Source organism: Phyllobates terribilis, unplaced genomic scaffold, assembly GCF_046119375.1.
Source record: "Phyllobates terribilis strain yellow unplaced genomic scaffold, ASM4611937v1 Scaffold_9__5_contigs__length_417890890, whole genome shotgun sequence".
In the NCBI taxonomy this organism is placed as follows: Eukaryota; Metazoa; Chordata; class Amphibia; order Anura; family Dendrobatidae; genus Phyllobates; species Phyllobates terribilis.
This window is the reverse complement of record NW_027362769.1, coordinates 175,788,923-175,814,655: the sequence shown is the minus strand read 5'-3', so window position 1 is coordinate 175,814,655 and position 25,733 is coordinate 175,788,923. Positions and strand designations below refer to the sequence as shown.

General features: G+C 40.3%; 1 protein-coding gene across 17 annotated transcripts in view; it reads right to left on the bottom strand.

Moving 5' to 3' along the window:
* TNS1 (tensin 1) overlaps positions 1–25,733 on the bottom strand; it is a 608,032-nt gene that overhangs the window by 172,280 nt on the left and 410,019 nt on the right. For 16 of the 17 annotated variants that reach the window (XM_073647437.1, XM_073647438.1, XM_073647442.1 and 13 more), the window contains 10 exons: positions 22,295–22,336; positions 12,042–12,091; positions 11,039–11,210; positions 10,880–10,930; positions 8,751–8,873; positions 8,571–8,635; positions 3,319–3,402; positions 2,607–2,719; positions 1,999–2,059; positions 132–207 (listed from right to left, as the gene is read on the bottom strand). In XM_073647437.1, coding sequence (XP_073503538.1) covers positions 132–207; positions 1,999–2,059; positions 2,607–2,719; positions 3,319–3,402; positions 8,571–8,635; positions 8,751–8,873; positions 10,880–10,930; positions 11,039–11,210; positions 12,042–12,091; positions 22,295–22,336 — 837 coding nt within the window. Of the gene's footprint in view, positions 1–131; positions 208–1,998; positions 2,060–2,606; positions 2,720–3,318; positions 3,403–8,570; positions 8,636–8,750; positions 8,874–10,879; positions 10,931–11,038; positions 11,211–12,041; positions 12,092–20,448; positions 20,724–22,294; positions 22,337–25,733 lie in introns of those variants that run through there. The other variant, XM_073647450.1, reaches the window with a different exon arrangement.

Below are 25,733 nucleotides of genomic sequence, written 5' to 3'. Positions count from 1 at the left end.
CCCTTTACCAGACGTCGCACCATTACACTACCAGTAATGCCAGATTAAAGACACTTTGCAGTGCGCATAGATGAAGATGGCGTGTACACTGCATGTGCCTGTGCTGGAAATGTCTCTGCCCTACGACTTACCAAGATGTCGCCTTTCAGCAGCAGCCCCGGCTCTATGGTGATGCAGATGCTGGTGTGACTGTCGCCCTGCACGTTACTGAAAGCAACAGACAAGTAAAAGGTTACATTCCAGGTTTGGTGTCAGAAAGAAACATTTTTTTACTATACTTTCCCTTTAAGAAGCCAACAATGGAAAACTACAATATCCCATTAGGTAACATGACAGAAGGGGGCGCCGCCAGCGATGTTCCCCATAGTTATCCTGACATCATAACCAGAGGCCGCCGCACGAGGTGAAACTTAAAAGCAGCAGGAAGTGAAAGTGAAGGGGTCGTGGGAAGGAATGCGAGTCCAGTGTACACTGCCACGAATATGTGGGAACCGAAGGAAGAGAGGCCAGAATAGAAATACTCCGGCTGAAAATAAAGCAAAACATCCGAAAAGGAGGAGCTGGCGTCCCCCAAAATAATAAAAAGTCTACTCAGCTTCTGTCTGACAACCTGTATGACGCCATTACAGCGACCGCAGAGGTTGTCAGCAATCCAGGAGATGTATCCCGGTATAACCAGGGAGTGAGTTTACAGGACTGGCATACAGACGTGAAAGGCGCCATCGTACACCCCAAGCTCTGGCATCTTTTCAGAACTAGAAGGGTTTGCCATGCAGACCTCTAGGAAAGCTGGGTAAAAATCTCATGGGATTATAATGGCAGCAAGATAGGATTTTACCCAACTTTCTCACCAAAGTAGGATCAAAGAAGCTTTTAAAAAATAATTGAAGAAAATAATTCAAGGACTTCACTTGCTGGTGATATTTGTATTAAAGAGGAAATGCTTCCAAGTAAATGAGCAAATCGGCTGCTTGATACAGGAGTCAAGGTGCGGCCCGGGCTGAAAAATATAAAAAATCGTCACTGGACCGATTCCCAGGATGCTCTGTTTACAGCTCATATATCGCCCTCTAGTGGTAGAAAGGAGGCGGTCATCACACTAAAGTAAATGTAAACATTTTATTAAAAAAAAGTTTTTCAATTTTCTAAATGTATTTGCGCCGCGATTCATCATCGTCTTTGAACCTTTTCCTTCTGGAACAAAAATGGTTCCAATGGTAACTTTTGTATTTGCGCCTTATTAATCATTTAATTGTTGGCTTTTTTTTTTAAGAAAACCTTTACTTGGTTTCATCTGTGTCTTGGATTTTTTTATTTGCCATTTTGGGCACAGTTTTCCTTTTCCAGATGTTTTATCCAAAATCATCATTTATCGACTTTTTTTTTACGAAATGTTGCAACATTTTTTTGCACAATTGCAGTTCAGTCCCCCGAGAGGAACACAAATGATCTAATTTTATTTTCGTGCGGTTGGAAGACTAATGTACGACATGTTCTACAAAGGCACAAAAAAGGTAAAAGAAAAAGAAGAACATCTTTGACTTTGCACAAAACTGATCAACATTTTTAATATTTTGGTGCGAAAAAAAACGTCAACTAATACCACAAGACAGAAAAAGAAAAGTCACTTAAAAAAAAAAACAAACACAAAAAATGAATATGGGCCTTTATGTTTTAATTGCTCATCACCTCTGCTTGCTGTCAGTGATAAGTAACATTCTTCAAAATTACTTTTAGCAACTAAAAACCCAACTATTCTAACAGCTGCAGATTTGTAACAGTTGTATTCAGTGCAGACAATCCTCTGTAAGCTGGACAGTCCACACTCAGGACTTCTACAGTGTAACAGCTCTGATACATTGTAACAAAGTAGCAGGACAGGGAGAGAATCCTTGCTGCTGATGTGCATTTTACAGAGAGCCACATACACACAGAGCGTTGTCAGCGGCGCTCTGCTCATGGAGGTGATGAATGATGAAGTATTATGAAGAGGCTTACTATATTCCCGAGGTGTAGACCGGCTGCATGGCCTGATAGATCTTCAGAAAAGGACGACATCCTAGGAAACAGAACAGAAAGAATTATATCGAAGATTTTTTTTTCAACAGATTTTTGAGCTTTTTTTTGTCCTTTCAGTGTTATCATAGGGAAATTGTCAGAATTACCATCCTCAACTAAAAAAAAAATACATAATTAGGTAACACTGATCTGGATGATGATTTACAGCCACACTGTCTCTATGCCAACACTGAACAACAATAACATGAAGTGTTGTCATAGGGTCACAAAAGAGTTGTATGGAGCAAGACTAACTTCAAGCTCTGTTAATAATTATGTTATTTCCGTGCTGATTTAACACTGATCACATTCACCAAAGGCCTTTTAATATATAATGTCTGGAAGTTTATACTTTAAATATCTACATCGTTATTGAAATAAATTAATGATATTGTAGAATGTAACAATAATACATAAACTATCTTATGTTATTATTAATAATAATAAACAACGCTATATCATACAATGATATTTTGTTATAAAATAATTAGTATTATACAATGTATCACACTTTATTCTAGTCATGTGACCAGATACCCATCTCTCACCTCCTTTGGACTCAAAGTTTGGAATCCCGTGCATGATGACATGGTGCAGGAACAGAGGCTTGTTATTCATCTTAATGGCCCCGGACAGCAGACCACTGAAATAATGGATATATCTGCAGGGGAAGCATGCACATGTGAAGCTAGAACAAAGACACCTAAATACAGCTCAGGACTTCAATCTTAAACGTAGGACGTATATTACCATTAATGGGGCCGGCACCCCGAAAATCTGACTCCGAATTCAAAAGTCAGTGCCAGGAGGAACAGGGGGACTCCAATACGATATTGAATTTGGACTTTTTCTACTTCATTTTTGTTCAATTCGTGCAGCTCCACAAATTTCCTATTATTGGCTTATTATTATTGCACTGATGAGGGGCAATACCCCGAAACACAGTGTCTGTAAATTGAGATTCTGGTTTGGTTTTTAGCCTAAGTCATATTGCAAGGCTCGATAAAAGGTGGATAGTGACTTTTAAGATAGCTACTTCCAATAGGTGGCACTAGAGCTCTAGTCCTCTTCCTCTCTGAAGAGGCAATTTGCATATTGGCTTACTATATGAATGGTGGAATCTCGCCCCCTTATGGTCAGGTTTATACTACACCAGACCTGGAGGATGCGTCATTTGTGATTTATTTGGAGCCATCTTTTCCGTGGTCTTTTACAATGCAGTACAAGACGGGAGGAGGATACAAATTAGAGTATACTGACCTCTTCTGGGACGGCTGACCAACGGGGAGAACCTTATCTTCGTAAAACCGTCTCATGGCGAATCTGTCCAGGGCCTGATCAGCACTGTGGAGTGAAATACAAGTTATTTCTAGGGGTCCGGCATGCAAAAAAAGAGTAAGTATATTCCATCATACATAAAAGATCAGAAATCACCGAGAAAGAGATGAGCCTTAATATTAACAACATTCTCACCCAGGGGGGCTCATGTAGAAAAGTGATGTGAAGCTCCTGGGCTTCACAGCCCCCAACTATAAGGGGTCAATAGATCCCCCGACACCGTGTATCGTTAGATGCTGCTCAGCTTTTTATAATTAAAATACACCTAACGGTAGAAAACAATTCCTCTATTTATCTACGAGAACCTCAATAACCCCTCCTGGTAGGTCTCAAAGTCATGTGGAGAGCGAGACGAGGCGTAACAGTGAGTGACCCCGAACCGGGCGTGTAAGATCCCAACATTGACAACAGAGAACAAAGCCACAAGCAAAACTAAATGTGTTTATTCGCACCCCGTGAACTTTTCCACATTTTTCACGTTACAGCCACAAACTTAAATGTATTTTATTGGGATTTTTCTGTGATACAAAGTAACAAGTATTTGAAGTGTAAAGGAAATGATACGAGGTTTTGTAAACATCTTACAAACATAAATCTGATAATTGTGCTGTGAATTGGTATTCAGCCCCTGAGTCAGTATTTGTAGGACCACCTTTATCTGCAGTTACGGCTGCAGTCTTTTGGGGTCTGTCTCTGCATCTTTGCACATCCAGAGGTGACATTTTTTGTCAGTTCTTATTTGCACACTCACTCAGTGATTGGATGGAGACGTCTGTGATCAGTGATTTTCACTTCTTGTCACAGATTCTCTGGGATTTGGGTCTGGACTGTGATTGCGCCGTTCACACACAGGAATATGCTCTGATCTAAACCCTACATTGTGGCTCTGGCAGGATGTTTAGGGTTGTTGTCCTGCTAGAAGGTGAACCTACACCCCAGTGAGGTTTTCCTCCAGGATTGTCCTCTATTTAGCTCCATCCATCTTCTCATCAGCTCTAAATAGCTTCTCTGCCCCTGCTGAAGAAAAGTTTCCCCACAGCAGGATGCTGCCGCCACCACCATGTGTGACGGTGGGGATGGTGTTTTCAGGGTGATGTGCAGTGTTAGATTTCTGCCATACATAACATTTTGCATTTAGCCCCAAAAATTCTCCTTTGGTCTCATCTGACCAGAGCCCCTTCTTCCACATGCTCGCTGTGTCCCCTATATGGCTTTTTGCAAACTGCAAACCGGACTTCTTATGACTTTCTTCTAGCCACTGTCCCATAAAGACCAGATTAATAGTCGTCCTGTAGACTGATTCTTCCACCTGAGCTGTGGATCTGCAGCTCCTCCAGAGTGACCATGGGCCTCTTGCCTGCTTCTCCTTGCTTGGAATGTCAGTGGAGACGGACGGCCATGTCTTGGTTGCTTTGCAGTTGTGCCATACTCCTTCCATGTTTGGATGATGGATTGCACAGTGCTCCATGACATGTTCAGAGCTTGGGCTATTTCTTTATAGCTTAACCCTGTTTACTCTTCTCCACAACTTTATCCCTGACATGTCTGGTGGGCTCCTTGGTATTCATGATGCTGTTTGAGTTCCAATGTTGTCAAACCTCTGAAGCCTTCACAAAACAGCTGTAGTTATACTGAGAAGAAATCACACCCAAGTGGATGCAACGTACTAATAATGTGACTTCTGGAGGAGATTGGTCCCTCAGGATTTTAATTAGGGGCATCAAACTACAGGGGGCTGAATACAAATGCACGTCACAATTATCAGATTTATATTTTTAAAATAATTAGAAAACATTGTATCATTTCCGTTACACTTCACAAATATTTGATACTTTGTTTTGTTATCACATAAAATACATGTAAGTTTGTGGATGTAACGTGAAAAAATGTGGAAATACTTTTTCAAGGCACTGTATAGCATCAAAATCTACTTTATATATTTCATTGTATATAGCGATATGGAGCATGCTGATATAACCTGGGTATCTCCTCTATATAATTATATATATACAGCTGGTATAACCTGGGTATCTCCTGTATATAATTATATATGTACAACTGGTATAACCTGGGCATCTTCTGTGTATAATTATATATGTACAGCTGGTATAACCTGGGCATCTCCTGTATATAATTATATATGTACAGCTGGTATAACCTGGGCAACTCCTGTATATAATTATATATGTACAGCCGGTATAACCTGGGCATCTCCAGTATATAATTATATATGTACAGCCGGTATAACCTGGGCATCTCCTCTATATAATTATATATATACAGCTGGTATAACCTGGGCATCTCCTGTATATAATTATATATGTACAGCTGGTATAACCTGGGCATCTTCTGTGTATAATTACATATGTACAGCTGGTATAACCTGGGCATCTCCTGTATATAATTATATATGTACAGCTGGTATAACCTGGGCATCTCCTGTGTATAATTATATATGTACAGCTGGTATAACCTGGGTATCTCCTGTGTATAATTATATATGTACAGCTGGTATAACCTGGGTATCTCCTGTGTATAATTATATATGTACAGCTGGTATAACCTGGGCATCTTCTGTGTATAATTATATATGTACAGCTGGTATAACCTGGGCATCTCCTGTATATAATTATACATGTACAGCTGGTATAACCTGGGCATCTCCTGTGTATAATTATATATGTACAGCTGGTATAACCTGGGCATCTCCTGTGTATAATTATATATGTACAGCTGGTATAACCTGGGCATCTCCTGTATATAATTATACATGTACAGCTGGTATAACCTGGGCATCTCCTGTGTATAATTATATATGTACAGCTGGTATAACCTGGGCAACTCCTGTATATAATTATATATGTACAGCCGGTATAACCTGGGCATCTCCAGTATATAATTATATATGTACAGCCGGTATAACCTGGGCATCTCCTCTATATAATTATATATGTACAGCTGGTATAATCTGGGCATCTCCTGTATATAATTATATATGTACAGCTGGTATAACCTGGGCATCTCCTGAATATTATTATATCTGTACAGCTGGTATAACCTGGGCATCTCCTGTATATAATTATATATGTACAGCTGGTATAACCTGGGCATCTCCTGTATATAATTATACATGTACAGCCGGTATAACCTGGGCATCTCCTCTATATTATTATATCTGTACAGCTGGTATAACCTGGGCATCTCCTGTATATAATTATATGCAGAGGGGGAAAAAACGTATTTAGTCAGCCACCAATTGTGCAAGTTCTCCCACTTAAAAAGATGAGGTCGGCCTGTAATTGACATCATAGGTCGACCTCAACTATGAGAGACAAAATGAGAAAACAAATCCTGAAAATCACATTCTCTGATTTGGAAAGAAATTTTTTTCAAATTTTGGGGGAAAATAAGTATTTGGTCAATTACAAAAGTTCACCTCAATACTTTGTTATATTTCCTTTGTTGGCAATGACAGAGGTGAAACGTTTCCTGTAAGTCTTCACAAGGTTGGCACACACTGTTGCTGGTATGTTGGCCCATTCCTCCACGCAGATCTCCTCTAGATCAGTGATGTTTTGGGGCTGTCGCTGGGCAACACGGACTTTCAACTCCCTCCAAAGGTTTTCTATAGGGTTTAGATCTGGAGACTGGCTAGGCCACTCCAGGACCTTGAAATGTTTCTTACGAAGCCACTCCTTCATTGCCCCGGTGGTGTGCTTGGGATCATTGTCAAGCTGAAAGACCCAGCCACGTTTCATCTTCAATGCCCTTGCTAATGGAAGGAGGTTTGCACTCAAAATCTCATGATACATGGCCCCATTCATTCTTTCATGTACACGGATCAGTTGTCCTGGTCCCTTGGCAGAGAAACAGCCCCAAAGCATGATGTTGCCACCCCCATGCTTCACAGTAGGTATGGTGTTCTTTGGATGCAACGCAGCATTCTTTCTCCTCCAAACATGACAAGTTGTGTTTCTACCAAACAGTTCTACTTTGGTTTCATCTGACCATATATGTACAGCTGGTATAACCTGGGTATCTCCTGTATATAATTATATATGTACAGCTGGTATAACCTGGGCATCTCCTGTATATAATTATATATGTACAGCTGGTATAACCTGGGCATCTCCTATATATAATTATATATGTACAGATGGTATAACCTAGACATCTCCTGTATATAATTATATATGTACAGCTGGTATAACCTGGGCATCTCCTGTATATAATTATATATGTACAGCTGGTATAACCTGGGTATCTCCTGTATATAATTATATATGTACAGCTGGTATAACCTGGGCATCTCCTGTATATAATTATATATGTACAGCTGGTATAACCTGGGCATCTCCTATATATAATTATATATGTACAGATGGTATAACCTAGACATCTCCTGTATATAATTATATATGTACAGCCGGTATAACCTGGGCATCTCTTGTATATAATTATATATGTAGTAGCTGGTATAACCTGGGGCATCTCCTGTATATAATTATATATGTACAGCCGGTATAACCTGGGTATCTCCTGTATATAATTATATATGTACAGCCGGTATAACCTGGGCATCTCCTGTATATAATTATATATGTACAGCTGGTATAACCTGGGCATCTCCTATATATAATTATATATGTACAGATGGTATAACCTAGACATCTCCTGTATATAATTATATATGTACAGCTGGTATAACCTGGGCATCTCCTGTATATAATTATATATGTACAGCTGGTATAACCTGGGTATCTCCTGTATATAATTATATATGTACAGCTGGTATAACCTGGGCATCTCCTGTATATAATTATATATGTACAGCTGGTATAACCTGGGCATCTCCTATATATAATTATATATGTACAGATGGTATAACCTAGACATCTCCTGTATATAATTATATATGTACAGCCGGTATAACCTGGGCATCTCTTGTATATAATTATATATGTAGTAGCTGGTATAACCTGGGGCATCTCCTGTATATAATTATATATGTACAGCCGGTATAACCTGGGTATCTCCTGTATATAATTATATATGTACAGCCGGTATAACCTGGGCATCTCCTGTATATAATTATATATGTACAGCTGGTATAACCTGGGTATCTCCTGTATATAATTATATATGTACAGCTGGTATAACCTGGGTATGCATACCTGGCAGATATATTGCTGTAATGCATGTATGCTGCAATAACCACACCAGTCCGTCCACGGTTCCCCTAAAATAAAACAATATCAGGATTATACTAAGCTTTCTGTGCACAGTAGCCAGTGCTGCCCCTGGTGGCCGGTAGGCAGACAGGTCTCCGGCTCGGAGCAGCAGCCGTCACTTACTTTATTGTGGATGACCACCACATTGTGGGGATCTGCGTTCAGCCAGGTGTCCATTGCTTTACAGATGCTGCAAACCTTCTCAAGTGCTGGAGCGTGCACGTCCGGCCACCCAAAATCCAGCACCTGTGCACCAAAATCAAGTAAAAAGAGGAGATTTATAAACACAGCTGTAAGGCTAAGAAAGCACTGGCTGATAACAGAGAGCAGTAGACAATATTTACTAGCAGATCATGTGGATAGACGTCAGGCTCGAGGTTTAGTATCATGTGATTGTCCAAAATATAAAAAAACACATGGATGCGTTTTCCAAAACAGCGTCACCCTCGTCTACAGGTTATGTGAGGTATTACAGCTCAGCTTCATTCAGTTAGGTGCAGTACCTCACAGAACCTGTGGACAGGTGAGGCGCTGTTTCTGGAAGCAGCCATGTTTCCTGTATCATTGAGTCTTTATAATAGAGAGCAGGTTCCTCTATATTCCCGCTCTGATGTCCTCCTGGTCTGCAGAGGAAACTGCTCCTCATTAGCAGCTCTTTAACCAGAGGTAATGAAAATCCTTCCTCTCCCGGACGTCAGAGCCGAGGACAAATGGCCACATCCTGCTGGGATCCTGCACATCTCCACATCTCAGCGCTTACCTCCAGTGATCAGTGCTCCGCGGGTGCAGACATGTATAAATACATCATCCGTCCGGAGAGCAGCGACCATGATATCAACTAAATGGTTTGTGACGGTAATGTCAACCGGCCATGAAGCTAAACCACCACAACCTCCACAAGCCAACGTGACCACCACCAACTTGCAAGTCAACAGAACTTCCACTTGCCTCTAAAAGTTAATATACTCTCTGCAAAAAGCCAAAATCCATCAATGTTACAAGCCAGCATGACCACCACTAACCCCTACAAGCCAATATGAACACTGTACACTGCCTCTACAAGCCAACATGACCACTACCAGCCTCTACCATGTGAACATGACCACCACCAGTGTATACAAGCCAACATGACCACCATCAGTCTATACAAGACACCATGACCACCACCAACCCCTACAAGCCAATATGAACACAGCCTTTACAAGCCAACATGACCACCACCAGTGTATACAAGCCAACATGACCACCAGTCTCTACAAGACACCATGATCACCACCAACCTCTACAACCCAACTTGACCAACATTAACCTATGCAGGTAGTAAACCTCTACAGCCAGTAAAATCACCACCAGCCTCTTCAAGCCACAACCACCACCAGTCTCTACAAGACACCATGATCACCACCATTCTCTACAAGCCAACATGACCACCACCATCCTCCACAAGACAACATGACCACCACCAGCTTCTGCAAGACAACATGACCACCACCAGCCTGAAAAAGGCAATATGACCACCATCAGCCTCTACAAGTCAACATGACCGCCACCAGCCCACACAAACCAACATGACCCCCTCCAGTCTCTACAAGCCAATATTAACACTACCAGCCTCTACAAGCCAACATGACCTACCAATCTCTACAAGCCATCATGACTACCAGCAACCTCTATAAGCCAAAAAAAACATCAATAGCCTCTATTAAGATAACATGACCGCTACAAGCCTTCTACATGATTGTACTCTACACCTATTTCGCAAGCCAAAAGGGCCTCAACCAGCCAGTAACCATCTATAATACAAGCCATTATGATCTCCGCTAGCCTTGAGGCTAAGCTACCAGAGCCCTCAATAGGGATCCACCAAAAGGATCCCAGCCGCTTCTATTTATATAATACAAGCCAGCATGTTCTCCACTAGTTTCATGTCCTCCAGCGAACATGACCTTCACCATGTTGAGTCAACATGTCTTCTACCTGAGACCAGCACGCATTGACCCAACGAAAACTCCACCAGCCTTGATGCCAAGCCACCACAGTCTCCATATAACTATTATATGACCCAATCTGATCCTCCCCAGGCTTCTACACGATCCTGACCTCCACCAATCTGTAAATGAGGCCGCCATGACCTCTACTTGCTGTAATGTTGAATATCTACCCGCTAGTGATAAGACCTGGCACAACCTCCATCAATAAGCTTCTAAATAACTACGTGTCCTCAAGATTTCTCAGCAGCCTCAGTGTCTCACCTTAGAATGTAACTTGCTGATGTCATGCCTTCTCTCGGACAAATTGAAGATCTGAAACAGAAGTAAAACAAAACATTGGGACCATGAACAATTTCATTGCATGGAGAAGGAGAGTGACAGAGATCTGACATTAGTGGTCATGTCTCCAGAGGGACTCACCAGGTAGTTGTCCCCATGTTTGGACTTCAGCATATGGGCCACCTCCTTGAGGTTTCGGCAGAAGCTGGCCTCTTCGGTCCCTGCAGAGAAGGTGACGGAGATGATCCGTTCTGTGATGTAGGTGAGATCCAACTCACAGCTGTCCTCCATGGTGTGCATCAAGCTGAAGCTCCTGTGAGAAGAAGACGTTCTGATGAGGAACCTTCAGAAGCCATGATAGATGGTGAATCAAGAGGACAAGTCTTCGGCTTCTCGTCTCTTTACCGACATTAACACTGGGACATTTTTATCATATTTTCTTGGAATCCACATATTGTTTGTGACCATTGTGAAAAGAGACATGGTCTACAAAAAAACAAGAGCTAGCGTGATCCGGAGTCACATGGAAGCTGAATCTAAATGGGCTTCTTCTCTCCAGAGTTCTGGCCGTTCTCAGGAAATTTCCATGCTAGATTTTATTGTGTCACATGTGATGCGAGGTATGTGAGCGGCCTCACCCTATGTTCTGAGAGATGGGGGTAAGGCAGAAAGCAGCTGTCTGTGCGAGAGGGCATGACACCCCCATCTCTGCGCTATTCCTATCTGAGCTGAGAACATTCTACCAATGGAGGTCTATTGTGCCAAGTATCCAAGGATCACATCTAATAGATGACAAGCTGGAGAGGTAGTGCAAGAATGGATGCAAAGTAACCACTGCGAGGCCAGAAGAATGATAGATAATAGATAGGAAGATAGACAGACAGATATATAGATAATAGACAGATATATAGATAATACATAGATGATAGATAGATAATCGATAGATAGATAGATAATATATAGATAGATGATTGATTGATTGATACATAATAGATAGATAGATAATGGATAGATAGATAGATAGGGATCATTATTACAATTTACTGCGTCACTATTTGGGGGTCTTACTCGATGACTTTGTCGGTCCTCTTTACTTACACAGTCGTCCTGATTTCTGTCATTAATAAGTGAATGTGACCCTCACCTGGATGGTCTGCGGCGGGACTGGCTACTTCTGGAGGACTTGGTGGAGCCCTGCGGAGATAACACAGTTTTCAGGTGATTAGGTGACACGTGAGACCCCCGGGGTGATACAGAGACTTCAGACTGATAACTCATGATACGTGCAGGAAATTACACAGACCGCATATAATCTAATAGAGAGAAAGAAAGAAGAAGAAGAGAGAGGAAAACAACCAGCACATCTGTCATTTCTGCAAACCCACAAATGTTAGTTTGGACATTTTGTAAGCAGATTATTCAGCAATTCATCACCTCAGTGCCCCGAAAAACAGGATTTCATAATGTGGACGGCCATGACCAAGTCACATTTAGTCAAGCTGGCAGCAGGTGGTCCCACCACTTGTGCCATCTTCTCTGGGAAAGACCACCCATAGCAACTATCCCATAATCCGCCAGATATATAAAGATATGAAGAGGCAGCACTTGCTGAGAAAGGTTCTGTGATAGGACAGAAACGTCACCACATGGGCTAATAAAGTCCACACTGATTGCTTATTAATGGAGTGCTGCCTCTTCATATCTTTACATAGATAGATAATAGATAGATAGATGTTAATGCAGAGTCAGACGGCTGTATAAATCGAGATTGGATCGTAATGCTCGGACTGGCCGGCGGGTCTCCCGACCAGAGTGTGACAGCTACATAGAAATATATGAAGCTGTAATGCTCGGGTCAGGAGACCCGCCGGCCAGTCCGAGCATTACGATCCAATCTCCATCCGATTTATACAGCCGTCTGACTATCCCCTTAGACAGACAGACAGACAGACAGACAGACAGACAGACAGATAGACAGACAGATAGACAGACAGACAGATAGACAGACAGATAGACAGACAGATAGACAGACAGATAGACAGACAGACAGACAGACAGACAGACAGACAGACAGACAGACAGACAGACAGATAGACAGATAGACAGATAGACAGATAGACAGATAGACAGATAGACAGATAGACAGATAGACAGATAGACAGATAGACAGATAGACAGATAGACAGATAGACAGATAGACAGATAGACAGATAGACAGATAGACAGATAGACAGATAGACAGATAGACAGATAGACAGATAGACAGATAGACAGATAGACAGATAGACAGATAGACAGATAGACAGATAGACAGATAGAGACAGGTAAAAATATGGGTGCAAATTTTTATTTGTAGAAATATTAAGCGAGGAAAAAAAAATGTAAGAGAAAAGATAGATATCAATGGACAGATGGATACATAGATGGATAATACACAGATGGATACATAGATGGATAATACACAGATGGATACATAGATGGATAATACACAGATGGATACATAGATGGATAATACACAGATGGATACATAGATGGATAATACACAGATGGATACATAGATGGATAATATACAGATGGATACATAGATGGATAATATACAGATGGATACATAGATGGATAATATACAGATGGATACATAGATGGATAATACACAGATGGATAATACACAGATGGATACATAGATGGATAATACACAGATGGATACATAGATGGATAATACACAGATGGATACATAGATGGATAATATACAGATGGATACATAGATGGATAATATACAGATGGATACATAGATGGATAATATACAGATGGATACATAGATGGATAATACACAGATGGATAATACACAGATGGATACATAGATGGATAATACACAGATGGATACATAGATGGATAATACACAGATGGATACATAGATGGATAATATACAGATGGATACATAGATGGATAATACACAGATGGATACATAGATGGATAATATACAGATGGATACATAGATGGATAATATACAGATGGATACATAGATGGATAATACACAGATGGATAATACACAGATGGATACATAGATGGATAATACACAGATGGATACATAGATGGATAATACACAGATGGATACATAGATGGATAATATACAGATGGATACATAGATGGATAATATACAGATGGATACATAGATGGATAATATACAGATGGATACATAGATGGATAATACACAGATGGATAATACACAGATGGATACATAGATGGATAATACACAGATGGATACATAGATGGATAATACACAGATGGATACATAGATGGATAATACACAGATGGATACATAGATGGATAATACACAGATGGATACATAGATGGATAATATACAGATGGATACATAGATGGATAATATACAGATGGATACATAGATGGATAATATACAGATGGATACATAGATGGATAATACACAGATGGATACATAGATGGATAATATACAGATGGATACATAGATGGATAATACACAGATGGATACATAGATGGATAATACACAGATGGATACATAGATGGATAATACACAGATGGATAATACACAGATGGATACATAGATGGATAATACACAGATGGATACATAGATGGATAATACACAGATGGATACATAGATGGATAATATACAGATGGATACATAGATGGATAATATACAGATGGATACATAGATGGATAATATACAGATGGATACATAGATGGATAATACACAGATGGATAATACACAGATGGATACATAGATGGATAATACACAGATGGATACATAGATGGATAATACACAGATGGATACATAGATGGATAATATACAGATGGATACATAGATGGATAATATACAGATGGATACATAGATGGATAATATACAGATGGATACATAGATGGATAATACACAGATGGATAATACACAGATGGATACATAGATGGATAATACACAGATGGATACATAGATGGATAATACACAGATGGATACATAGATGGATAATATACAGATGGATACATAGATGGATAATACACAGATGGATACATAGATGGATAATACACAGATGGATACATAGATGGATAATATACAGATGGATACATAGATGGATAATATACAGATGGATACATAGATGGATAATACACAGATGGATACATAGATGGATACATAGATGGATAATACACAGATGGATACATAGATGGATAATACACAGATGGATACATAGATGGATAATATACAGATGGATACATAGATGGATAATACACAGATGGATACATAGATGGATAATACACAGATGGATACATAGATGGATAATATACAGATGGATACATAGATGGATAATACACAGATGGATACATAGATGGATAATACACAGATGGATACATAGATGGATAATATACAGATGGATACATAGATGGATAATACACAGATGGATACATAGATGGATAATACACAGATGGATACATAGATGGATAATATACAGATGGATACATAGATGGATAATACACAGATGGATACATAGATGGATAATACACAGATGGATACATAGATGGATAATATGCAGATGGATACATAGATGGATAATACACAGATGGATACATAGATGGATAATACACAGATGGATACATAGATGGATAATACACAGATGGATACATAGATGGATAATACACAGATGGATACATAGATGGATAATATACAGATGGATACATAGATGGATAATATACAGATGGATACATAGATGGATAATATACAGATGGATACATAGATGGATAATATACAGATGGATACATAGATGGATAATATACAGATGGATACATAGATGGATAATATACAGATGGATACATAGATGGATAATATACAGATGGATACATAGATGGATAATACACAGATGGATACATAGATGGATAATACACAGATGGATACATAGATGGATAATATACAGATGGATACATAGATGGATAATATACAGATGGATACATAGATGGATAATATACAGATGGATACATAGATGGATAATACACAGATGGATAATACACAGATGGATACATAGATGGATAATACACAGATGGATAATACACAGATGGATACATAGATGGATAATACACAGATGGATACATAGATGGATAATATACAGATGGATACATAGATGGATAATACACAGATGGATACATAGATGGATAATATACAGATGGATACATAGATGGATAATACACAGATGGATACATAGATGGATAATATACAGATGGATACATAGATGGATAATATACAGATGGATACATAGATGGATAATATACAGATGGATACATAGATGGATAATACACAGATGGATACATAGATGGATAATATACAGATGGATACATAGATGGATAATACACAGATGGATAATACACAGATGGATAATACACAGATGGATACATAGATGGATAATACACAGATGGATACATAGATGGATAATACACAGATGGATACATAGATGGATAATATACAGATGGATACATAGATGGATAATACACAGATGGATACATAGATGGATAATACACAGATGGATACATAGATGGATAATATACAGATGGATACATAGATGGATAATATACAGATGGATACATAGATGGATAATACACAGATGGATACATAGATGGATAATACACAGATGGATACATAGATGGATAATATACAGATGGATACATAGATGGATAATATACAGATGGATACATAGATGGATAATATACAGATGGATACATAGATGGATAATATACAGATGGATACATAGATGGATAATACACAGATGGATAATACACAGATGGATACATAGATGGATAATACACAGATGGATACATAGATGGATAATACACAGATGGATACATAGATGGATAATACACAGATGGATACATAGATGGATAATACACAGATGGATACATAGATGGATAATATACAGATGGATACATAGATGGATAATATACAGATGGATACATAGATGGATAATATACAGATGGATACATAGATGGATAATACACAGATGGATACATAGATGGATAATACACAGATGGATACATAGATGGATAATATACAGATGGATACATAGATGGATAATATACAGATGGATACATAGATGGATAATATACAGATGGATACATAGATGGATAATACACAGATGGATACATAGATGGATAATATACAGATGGATACATAGATGGATAATATACAGATGGATACATAGATGGATAATATACAGATGGATACATAGATGGATAATACACAGATGGATACATAGATGGATAATATACAGATGGATACATAGATGGATAATATACAGATGGATACATAGATGGATAATATACAGATGGATACATAGATGGATAATATACAGATGGATACATAGATGGATAATACACAGATGGATACATAGATGGATAATACACAGATGGATACATAGATGGATAATACACAGATGGATACATAGATGGATAATATACAGATGGATACATAGATGGATAATACACAGATGGATACATAGATGGATAATACACAGATGGATACATAGATGGATAATATACAGATGGATACATAGATGGATAATACACAGATGGATACATAGATGGATAATACACAGATGGATACATAGATGGATAATATACAGATGGATACATAGATGGATAATACACAGATGGATACATAGATGGATAATATACAGATGGATACATAGATGGATAATATACAGATGGATACATAGATGGATAATATACAGATGGATACATAGATGGATAATACACAGATGGATACATAGATGGATAATATACAGATGGATACATAGATGGATAATATACAGATGGATACATAGATGGATAATATACAGATGGATACATAGATGGATAATACACAGATGGATACATAGATGGATAATACACAGATGGATACATAGATGGATACATAGATGGATAATATACAGATGGATACATAGATGGATAATACACAGATGGATACATAGATGGATACATAGATGGATAATACACAGATGGATACATAGATGGATAATACACAGATGGATACATAGATGGATAATACACAGATGGATACATAGATGGATAATACACAGATGGATACATAGATGGATACATAGATGGATAATATACAGATGGATACATAGATGGATAATACACAGATGGATACATAGATGGATACATAGATGGATAATACACAGATGGATACATAGATGGATAATACACAGATGGATACATAGATGGATAATACACAGATGGATACATAGATGGATAATATACAGATGGATACATAGATGGATAATACACAGATGGATACATAGATAATACACAGATGGATACATAGATGGATAATATACAGATGGATACATAGATGGATACATAGATGGATACCGCAGCTGTAGAAAAGTGGATGATAACAGTTAACAATACATGACATATCCCTGCACAACCAAATAGAGAATATGGGATTATTGTATCTTTAGGGCATGTGCCCACGATCAGGAGATGCTGCGGCCCAGACACAACAGAATAGCCGCACCATTTCTGCCCTCGTTATGCAAATGAGCGGCCGCACATTTTTTTTTTCCTCATGTGGATTTTCCTCATTGATGTCTATGGGGAAAGTCCACATGCGGACCCGCAAGAGAAATCGACCTGCTGCCAATCTGAAAGACGTGTCCCATGTCAGTTTCCGCGGGTGATCTGCAGGTGCACAGAGACGCATTGCGGACATGGGATTTCTAGAAATTCATTCACTATGCTGTAACATCTGGACGCTGCGGGTTTGACGCCGCACAACACGCGTCAAAACCGCAACAAATTCTGAACGTGGGAACGCACCCTAAGGGTATGTGCCCACGATCCATAATAGCAGCGGTTAGGACGCATGCCCACTGTGCTTCTATTTGATGCCGCGTAAACTCACCAGCAGCGCGGATTTACGAGCCGCAGCATGTCAATTATCTGAAGAGGAGACACTGGTCTCCGCAACGGAAATTTCCCCAATAGAATGTATAGGATGCAGTAACTCCGCATGATTCAATGAACACACCCAGATTTACCTGCATGATCAGACGCAGCGGAAATACGCTGCTATAGCCTGATCGTGGGCACATAGCCGATAAGAGTGTGATTTATCAGTATGGACACAATATAAGAACGTTTATGACATTATCAGTACAATTGGGCTTTAAACCTTTGGCAAAACTGTGGAGAGGAAGTAAGAATAGATTACAGTGTAAACAAGTGGAGGCGCCGCCGAGTATCAGATCCAGAGCCAAGAAGCATTGTAACACTATGTGCAGTATCAGCGCTGACCCGAACACAAGGGGGAAAGGCTGAAATAGGGATTCCTGAATAGAATATTATTTGCCTTCCTGCCCCTGATCTGCAGGTGGTGGAGATGCCCCATGGCTGCCGGAGGGACCGATCATCCAGACGCTGCAGATCACAGCAGAGGGAGTAACAAATCCACACATCAAGCCTCTCCCAACCCTATGTACATATGTAACTGTCTACATTGTGCTTTTCTTATGATTTCAGCATCTGTGACTGCTGTCTGTGAATGAAAACTGATTGCTGTTTACATGCGGAGTGGACCTGATCTCTCCAGAGTAGATCTGATCTCTCCTGATATGTGCCTGTTCACATGCGGAGTGGATCTGATCTCTCCAGAGTAGATCTGATCTCTCCTGATAGGTGCCTGTTCACATGCGGAGTGGATCTGATCTCTCCTGTATCTGATCTCTCCTGTATCTGATCTCTCCTGATAGGTACCTGTTCACATGCGGAGTGGATCTGATCTCTCCAGAGTGGATCTGATCTCTCCTGATAGGTGCCTGTTCACATGCGGAGTGGATCTGATCTCTCCTGATAGGTGCCTGTTCACATGAGGAGTGGATCTGATCTCTCCTGTATCTGATCTCTCCTCTATCTGATCTCTCCTGATAGGTGCCTGTTCACATGCGGAGTGGATCTGATCTCTCCTGTATCTGATCTCTCCTGATAGGTACCTGTTCACATGCGGAGTGGATCTGATCTCTCCTGTATCTGATCTCCCCTGTATCTGATCTCTCCTGTATCTGATCTCCCCTGTATCTGATCTCCCCTGTATCTGATCTCTCCTGTATCTGATCTCCCCTGTATCAGATCTCTCCTGACAGGTGCTGCACCTGTGGATCTGTGTCCAGTCTTCTACAATGTATCACTGCAGGTAGACTGTAACAGCCTACAGACCAGACTGACACATTGTAACAAACTTTCAGGATATCAGAGAGATGTGTGTGGCTTTGATCAGCTCACAGAAGGTTCTGAAGCATTTAGTCTGGAGAGATTTTCAGCCATTTCCTGACAGTATACAGAGATATTTAGAAATGGTGAGGAATTGGCAGACAAAATATACTGCAAGGTTACATAACTTTTTATTATAGAATTATATTTGCAGGAAGCAAAACTAAATTATAAAAGCCCTTTAAATTGCCATTATGGAATATCCCTTTAAGCGATTTCCGCACAGACCTGCATTTTGTCCTTGATCATATGAATACATTTTCCATAAAACTTACCTGTGAAAAGCTGAGGGTCCTCACCAGACGCTTCCACGACTTCATGACAGCAAGTTCCAAAAATCGCCAAAATTCAAAATCCCAATTAGCCCTCCGCTGCCCTGCCGGCCTCTGCCCCCACTGTCCGCCGGCCTTATGTCAAGGGCGCCATTATTTTTGCAATTAATAGTAAAAGAGGAACGTTTGTGACTATATGGAAAGGGATCTTTAAGCGAGAGCAGCCGTCCTCCTCCTCCTCCCTGCAATGTTCTCCCTGCAGCTAAAGGGTCAGGCTCTTATCAGCTGATGTGCACAGCAGCCCCATTAACACTTCGCTGGACACACGGTCACGGGTACAAATAACAGCAGAGAAACATTTTAGCTATTTTCGCAATCAGCTTGAAAAAGTGCTAGAAAATTCCTAATTCTTAAAGAACTTTATGTCACGTTGTTAGAAGTTCTGTTCCTTTACTGGTCAGTGCGGCGACTGGGAAAGGCGGGTGACAACCAATACAACCGCCATATTGGCTTCTACAGGGGCTACCACTTGGCTTTTATTAAAGGGGCTCCCATGATACCTTTTTCACTTGGAGATGGAAGCAAATTTCGTCAGTGGGAGATATGGAACGAGACGGATTTATCCGGCCACATTACTTAGTGAAAATGGGATTAAGGCCACGTTCACACGTTCAGTATTTGGTCAGTATTTTATATCAGTATTTGTAAGTCAAAACCAGGAGTGGAGCAATCAGAGGAAAAGTATAATAGAAACTCGTCACCAATTCTGCATTTATCACCCACTCCTGGTTTTGTCTTACAAATACAGATGTAAAATACTGACCAAATACTGTACATGTGAACGTGGCCTAAGGCCGAATTCACACATCCATGTGTCATGATAATCTGGACTGCAATGTATGGACCGGCCACGAGTTTTCTGACCTGTCGTCAGCCTCAAATATGTACAGGTTGCTGTTGAGTCAGGGTCCGGAGACCCTCAGCCAGTCATTGCATCACATACATGGATGGGTGAATGCAGCCTTAGGGACCACCCTTCTCACAACAGGTGGGGGTTCGGCGGATAGGCCATAAATATTTAAAATGAGAATATTTTTTCAAAAAGTATTTCCATCTTATCGCCAGGATATGTCATCACTTCTTAGTCAGTGGGGGTCCGATCGCCGATCCGGAGAATGAAGAGGCCGACAGGGGCGACAATACTCTAAAGCAATGCAGCCCCCTCATCAGGTCAATGGGGGTCTTGGAGATCAGACAGTAACCAATAATAAACTGATGCCATAACCTGGTGATATCCCTTTATTACTTTATTAAGTGGAAATGTCCATGTAAATCAATAATAATAATAATAATAATAATAAATAAGCATGAGACTAAATAGATGGAAAGATAGATACAAACCAATTTCTGTGCCAAGTACCTACATTTTATAAGCATAGTCTGTATGGCAGTAATGTACTTCACATTTCATATATTCAATGTTTCCAGACATATTGTCATATAGAGACGGCTGTGCCCGGTGCTTTGGATGTATTGCAGTCACTGCAGCTTGTAGCTGTTCACATTTGCATCATTTTGTTAAGAGGTGGTAGTCAGATTTTTTGTTTCATAGATAGATAAAAAGATAGATAAATAAATAAATAGATAGATAATAGATGGATAATGGATAGATAATAGATAGATAATATATAAATAAATAGATAGATAATTAATAGATAGATAGATAATAGATAGATAATAGATAGATAATAGATAATAGATAGATAGATAGATGTTTCCATTTTGCACAGATTGCTTAGTGATGGATACACAGTAGTATATATATCTCTTGGATGTGCCGTATACTCACTGTCGTGTCTACATGCTTCTGGGGGCTCTCGGTGCTGATTGGCTAGAATACAAAAGCAAATAAAAAATTTAAATAATTACTTGGAATAGAATTGAAGAACATTTGTTCTGTTTTTCCAGGAATTTTCAATTCAAATTTCATATATAAATTTATATTCCGTCCAGACAATAGTCTACGAGCGAAACAGACAGATTATTATTATTTATTATTATAGCGCAATTAATTCCATGGCGCTTTACATGTGAAAAAGGGGTATACGTAGCAAACAACAAGTACAATAATTTGAACAAAAGCAAGTCCCTGACTGGTACAGGAGGAGCGAGGACCCTGCCCGCAAGGGCTCACAATCTAGAAGATAGATTTATCCTGCGCTGATACATTGTAACAAACCATCAGGACAAGAGAGACATTTGCCTCAGAGGATTGTCTAGATTAGATGCAATTGTAATAAATATAAAGTCTGAACAAACTTTCCGCCTCTGGCTGCAAAAAAAAAAGGAAATGGAGAAAAAGTTACCCACAATTAACCTAATACTTCACTACAGCCCTGAGGGCCAATCAGGGGTCAGGAAAATATGTGTAACCCCCTCCACCATTCTGATAAAATTGTAGCTGCTTGAAGAAGACCCCAGTACAGATGAGCTAATTAAAGGAAAACTGCACCCAAAGCGCATTATAAGAGAGGTCTGATATCAGGGGTACATGTGGCGTTAAATGTATCAGCACTAGAAATATGTGATATAATGTAGTGATCTTGGAGGTTTTACATTTTCTGTCATTCATCCCATCACTGACCGCTATAGTTCACTTCTCCCCAGCATGAAATAGCGGATAACAGGGAACAATAGCTGAGCAATAAATGATGGAAGGCAGACTTCACACCTTCAAGATTGGTGTCCTGTAAGTGAAGCTTCTCCGGAGACAGATGAGCGTCCAGTACATTATGTATCCGCACAGTATTGTGACTACAATCCTGTTACAGGTGGCGCCCTCTACAGGTCATACAGAGATTCAGCAAATGGTGGGAGAAGCTGATAAAGTATAGAGGAGATCCGGCCAGAAAGAGTAATCTGTATTACATGATGGGAAGCTAATGGTGTGCGGCTCACCGAGACTGCGACATACCTGCGCTTAGATACACTGGCCTAGCAATAATATCACACATCATAGGATTACATACACGGCTCAGCACACGGTATCACACAGGATAGGATTAGATACACAGCTCAGCAGACAGTATCACACAGGAGAGGATTAGATACACGGCCCAGCAGACAGTATCACACAGGAGAGGATTAGATACACAGCTCAGCACACAGTATCACACAGGAGAGGATTAGATACACGGCTCAGCAAAGAGTATCACACAGGATAGGATTAGATACACAGCTCAGCAGACAGTATCACACAGGAGAGGATTAGATACACAGCTCAGCACACAGTATCACACAGGATAGGATTAGATACACGGCTCAGTAGACAGTATCACACAGGATAGGATTAGATACACGGCTCAGCAAAGAGTATCACACAGGATAGGATTAGATACATGGCTCAGCAGACAGTATCACACAGGATAGGATTAGATACACAGCTCAGCACACAGTATCACACAGGATAGGATTAGATACACAGCTCAGCACACAGTATCACACAGGATAGGATTAGATACACGGCTCAGCAGACAGTATCACACAGGATAGGATTAGATACACGGCTCAGCAGACAGTATCACACAGGAGAGGATTAGATACACGGCTCAGCAGACAGTATCACACAGGATAGGATTAGATACACGGCTCAGCAGACAGTATCACAGGATAGGATTAGATACACGGCTCAGCAGACAGTATCACACAGGAGAGGATTAGATACACGGCTCAGCAGACAGTATCACACAGGATAGGATTAGATACACGGCTCAGCAGACAGTATCACACAGGATAGGATTAGATACACGGCTCAGCAGACAGTATCACACAGGACAGGATTAGATACACGGCTCAGCAGACAGTATCACACAGGATAGGATTAGATACACGGCTCAGCAGACAGTATCACACAGGACAGGATTAGATACACGGCTCAGCAGACAGTATCACACAGGATAGGATTAGATACACGGCTCAGCAGACAGTATCACACAGGATAGGATTAGATACACGGCTCAGCAGACAGTATCACACAGGATGGGATTAGATACACGGTTCAGCAGACAGTATCACACAGGATAGGATTAGATACACGGTTCAGCAGAGAGTATCACACAGGACAGGATTAGATACACAGCTCAGCAGACAGTATCACACAGAATAGGATTAGATACACAGCTCAGCAGTCAGTATCACACAGGATAGGATTAGATACACGGCTCAGCAGACAGTATCACACAGGATGGGATTAGATACACGGTTCAGCAGACAGTATCACACAGGATAGGATTAGATACACAGCTCAGCAGAGAGTATCACACAGGATAGGATTAGATACACGGCTCAGCAGACAGTATCACACAGGATGGGATTAGATACACGGTTCAGCAGTCAGTATCACACAGAATAGGATTAGATACACAGCTCAGCAGTCAGTATCACACAGGATAGGATTAGATACACGGCTCAGCAGACAGTATCACACAGGATGGGATTAGATACACAGCTCAGCAGACAGTATCACACAGGATGGGATTAGATACACAGCTCAGCAGTCAGTATCACACAGGATAGGATTAGATACACGGCCCAGCAGACAGTATCACACAGGATAGGATTAGATACACGGCTCAGCAGACAGTATCACACAGGAGAGGATTAGATACACGGCTCAGCAGACAGTATCACACAGGATAGGATTAGATACACGGCCCAGCAGACAGTATCACACAGGATAGGATTAGATACACAGCTCAGCAGTCAGTATCACACAGGATAAGATTAGATACACGGCTCAGCAGACAGTATCACACAGGATAGGATTAGATACACGGCTCAGCAGACAGTATCACACAGGATAGGATTAGATACACGGCTCAGCAGACAGTATCACACAGGAGAGGATTAGATACACAGCTCAGCAGACAGTATCACACAGGATGGGATTAGATACACAGCTCAGCAGACAGTATCACACAGGAGAGGATTAGATACACGGCTCAGCAGACAGTATCACACGGGAGAGGATTAGATACACGGCTCAGCAGACAGTATCACACAGGAGAGGATTAGATACACAGCTCAGCAGACAGTATCACACAGGAGAGGATTAGATACACGGCTCAGCAGACAGTATCACACATGATAGGATTAGATACACAGCTCAGCAGACAGTATCACACAGGAGAGGATTAGATACACGGCTCAGTAGACAGTATCACACAGGATAGGATTAGATACACGGCTCAGTAGACAGTATCACACAGGATAGGATTAGATACACGGCT